The sequence below is a fragment of the Eimeria maxima genome, genomic scaffold (assembly GCF_000499605.1).
Source record: "Eimeria maxima Weybridge genomic scaffold, Emw_scaff28, whole genome shotgun sequence".
Classification (NCBI taxonomy): Eukaryota; Apicomplexa; class Conoidasida; order Eucoccidiorida; family Eimeriidae; genus Eimeria; species Eimeria maxima.
In genome coordinates this window covers 4,399-8,158 of record NW_013563764.1, presented here as the reverse complement: position 1 = coordinate 8,158, position 3,760 = coordinate 4,399, and the positions used below count along the sequence as shown (strand labels likewise).

At 46.9% G+C, this 3,760-nt stretch overlaps 1 protein-coding gene across 1 annotated transcript; it reads right to left on the bottom strand.

The window, feature by feature from the left end:
• Positions 1-734: 734 nt before the first annotated feature.
• Positions 735-3,449, bottom strand: EMWEY_00005030 (adenylyl cyclase, putative; the record flags this gene model as incomplete). Its single annotated transcript, XM_013478056.1, has 1 exon — positions 735-3,449. One exon carries the CDS (start codon positions 3,447-3,449, stop codon positions 735-737), a length of 2,715 nt encoding a protein of 904 aa, XP_013333510.1.
• Positions 3,450-3,760: the final 311 nt, after the last annotated feature.

The following is a 3,760-nucleotide window of genomic DNA, read 5'->3' as shown; positions in this document are numbered from 1 at the left end:
TTGACTTGCCTAGCAAAATATGCCGCATTCACGTACAAGCTTGTAGAATCGCTATTGCGTTAATACGAGCTGAACAGGGCTCTTTCCCGTGAAAAGAGGAAAGGCGGTGCGCGTTGGCTGCTTTTGAAGGCCTATGCACGGCTCATAGAAGGACTCTGAAGCAAGCAAATGATAGCAAGTGCTAGTTGATAGCCCTCTGCACTTGGAATAAGACAAATGATAACAAATGTTAGTTGGTAGTCCTCTGCACTTGGAAAAAAGCACAAGGGACGTCCAGATGCTAAGGAATCGCTGCACAGCAAGCACGGTATGACCGTGCGCTTTGCGCGCAAGATCAGCAGACGGAAGGCCATCTCTCAAACGCTTACCGAGCGACTCACAAATAGCATGCGAGTATGCATCCTATTAAACGTACAGTGGAAACATTGTTCCTCCAAAAGAACGTTGCTTCCCCTCATCGTGGTAGGAAATAAATATATATGAAAACATTAGAGATAATACTTGTTTTCAACAACGCTCCGTTGAGGAAAATGTTTGCGTGGGTCAAATCATTGGATCATATGGCGAAAACATTGACTGGCAATATCGGCACAAACGCGGTGATGTCGTTTGCTGTACAGTGTTGCTGATGCTGCTGATGCTGCTGTTTCAGCTAGATCGTGTGCAGTATCCTAGCTTAGTCTTGCTGTTTTGGAAAAACGTTTAGGCACCTGTAGTTCAGGCAGCGGTCTGCTTCACTTCTCTATGAGCTCACGAAACCCTCCCCAATCTTCCGGGGCGACGTAGTTCTTGGTGCTCATGAAGTGAAGCAGCACCGTGGAAGGGCCATCCTCCACGCCAAGCATGTACTGTGTGCGAACAAATATTTCCCGAGCGGTATACCACTCGCCCGCTTCGTAATGCCTGAATCCTGAGCGAAACGTCCCGAGAAATTCTTTGGTCAAATGTTCGCGCATAGACACGATATCAGGATCAGTTTCAAACATTGCAGAAATCGAAGTTCGACTGGACCATAGCTTGTGCTTTTCTCGGAGACGTTGCTGTCTTTGAAGACTGGACGTGTTTTTAGAGGCAACTGTAACAGGAGTCCGTGTTGGAACTTGCAGTCTGCCAGGATCTAAGTCAACCGTATAGAGGCCCAAAGGCACCTTTGAGCCCTTTACCGTCGCACGGTCAATTTGACGGCAGTATGTCTGTGTCTGCGGAGACATGATATCGTACAGGTCGGACGATATGAGGATAGTCACTCCATACTGCTTCGTTGCTGCTTCTAGCCGGGAAGCCATGTTCACATTCGGCGACAAATATGAAGCGTCAATTTTGTATTCCGATCCGATGGCGCCTTCAATTGCCCATCCTACGTGTAGGCCGAAGCCCATCTTTACTTTCCAACCAGTTCCCATGCGCTCAATGATCTCAGGTATTTCCCTATATTCAGCCAAAGTGTGTGACTTGTTTATTCCAGCTACGACTTTGACAAAAGACATCACTGCCATGTCTGCCAGTTTGTTGCTCGTGACAGTGTCAATAATCTGCTCTTTTACGCCATCGGCAACCTCCCTCTCAGGAAACTTCCATACGAGAAGAAACGCGTCTCCTATATTTTTGTTTGCGCTTCCCGAGAACTGGTCCACAGTGCCGTGGACAATTTCCGCAATCTGATTCACAAATACCATAACCTTTTCCTTTAGTATTTCCGTTGCATCTGTAAAATTTCGGATGTCGCAAAAACCAAAAATAGCTTCCATCTTGCGTCCTTCTATCATTGCGTTTATGTTTCCATCTGCAGTGTGCATATTCTTAGCAATGATTTCAGCTCCCGCCTCTCCAAAACCAAGGGCCAGAAGGCCCCCGATCTTTATTATAGTTTTTTCTAAAATGGCAGTCTCGTAGTTCTCCTTCTGCGTCTTAGAGCTTTTACCGCCTATCCAGGTTTTCAATGCCTGCAAGGGATCTCCTTTTCCGCTGTCGGCGCTATCGTCGCCTGGACGGTCCTCTCCATCTGCGTTCATGTTAGTAGCAGCAAGAGGATTGTTTCTAATTTTGTTCATCTTTGTAATCATCCGTTCGATGGGTCTCAAAATGAGTGTATTGATGTCATGATTAATTGCGACGGTGCCAATAACCATAATTAGGCACACGAACACTGTTTTTAGCATACTCAAGGCACACTCCAAGTGCGAGAGCTCGCGCTTGTCATACACTGCTTTGAAAGTCGCAATGTTCTGAGCCACGCATGATGATGCTTTCTGGGTTTCCAGCGGCCCTGCCACTTCCTCTGAAGGCCCTTCACAAAACGCAGAAGAAAATATTTCCCTTTCACTCGGTCGTAATGAATCTATTGATTCCAGTTCGTCGGTGAGCATTGTACCATTTACGGCACCTTCAAGGAGAAGCTCTTCTGCGTTTTGCGGCGGCAGTTCCAGTGGATGGTCGCAACTCTTGAAGCCAAGACATGCCATATCTACAAATACTCGCCCAGCTGACTCAGTGACGTGAGTTAGAGGAAGTGGAAGCTCGATGTACACCAAATTCTGAGGATTGATTTCACCCTCGACGTAAGCGATGCCGTGCTTGCGGTGGTAGTTGATGTAGTAAACAGTGTTCATAGAATACATTCGCCACCAAGGGGCTGTGTTGTATCGTTTAGCCGCTGTAGCGGACTCTGCAACGCTGTCCAGCCCTGACTGTTCAGAGCTCGTCCTTGAAAGGTACTGGTCTTCAGCCAGAAAGGGTAGCACTATGGTCATAACGAGGATTATGTAAATCACCTTTCTGGTAGTCCTATCTGTGAGTTCCCTCCCGATTTTGCTGTCATTCTCATCTCCATCATCAACTATTTCTGCCTCCTCTTCCAACCCAACGTCATCAGGCGCACGCTCGCCAGGCTCTAGAAACAGGTCTTGTTGATATGTTACTTCGTCCTTAGGCTGAAATCGCAGTGCCAATGTTTTGTATAGCTTTGCAACTCGGATGAGTCGGACCAAGCGCATTACCCTTAGCACTCTAGCTACTTGGGAGCCGGCCTTTCCTGCTCGAGATACTTGCATAACATCACTAGATGCCATCTCCGCATTTTCTTCGACGACCAAGTACATCTCGTAGTAAATCCACGACAGGTCTAGAATTAAGGTTCCGGTAGAAATTAAATCGAACCAAAAAAATGTATGCCATGTGTAATTCTCCTTGCCAACGCAGCTAACAAATATTTCTAGAGCAAATATCACTAGGCAAATGATAGTAAGTATGTCAAAGGGCAAATCAGCAGACACCGATGTGGCCCAGAGCTTTAGATCATTTCCAAACAGGGCAAAAACTGTTGCAAGTGTTGTTACTATTTCGGTAACCTGGTGTAGAGCAATGAATGTGCAAAACGAAACAAATTTGGAATCACTCTGCCCGCCCTTCTTTGTGGAGGCCACCGAACTATGCCGCTGTTGACGGTCCATTTGCGTAGTTGTCTGGAAATGATAAAAAACCCTCTATTACTGGTGTACTGTCCTACAGCCGTTGCCTTGAGGGTGCCAGAACCTTCAAAGTATTGCAGCTTGTATTCAGCCTACGGCATGGAACTTGCGCGATTCATCCTACTGCACGGCGCAGAAATGCGCCGGCGAAGTAGTGCAACAAATCCGCACCTCCGGAATATCCTGCTCTGAGTAACAGAAAACGGATAAAGTTGCCTATTCGGTGGTAGCCTGGTTTCTTCTTGCTCACATGATGCTCTCTCCGATCATCCGTTTAACTCTGTGGATTGCAG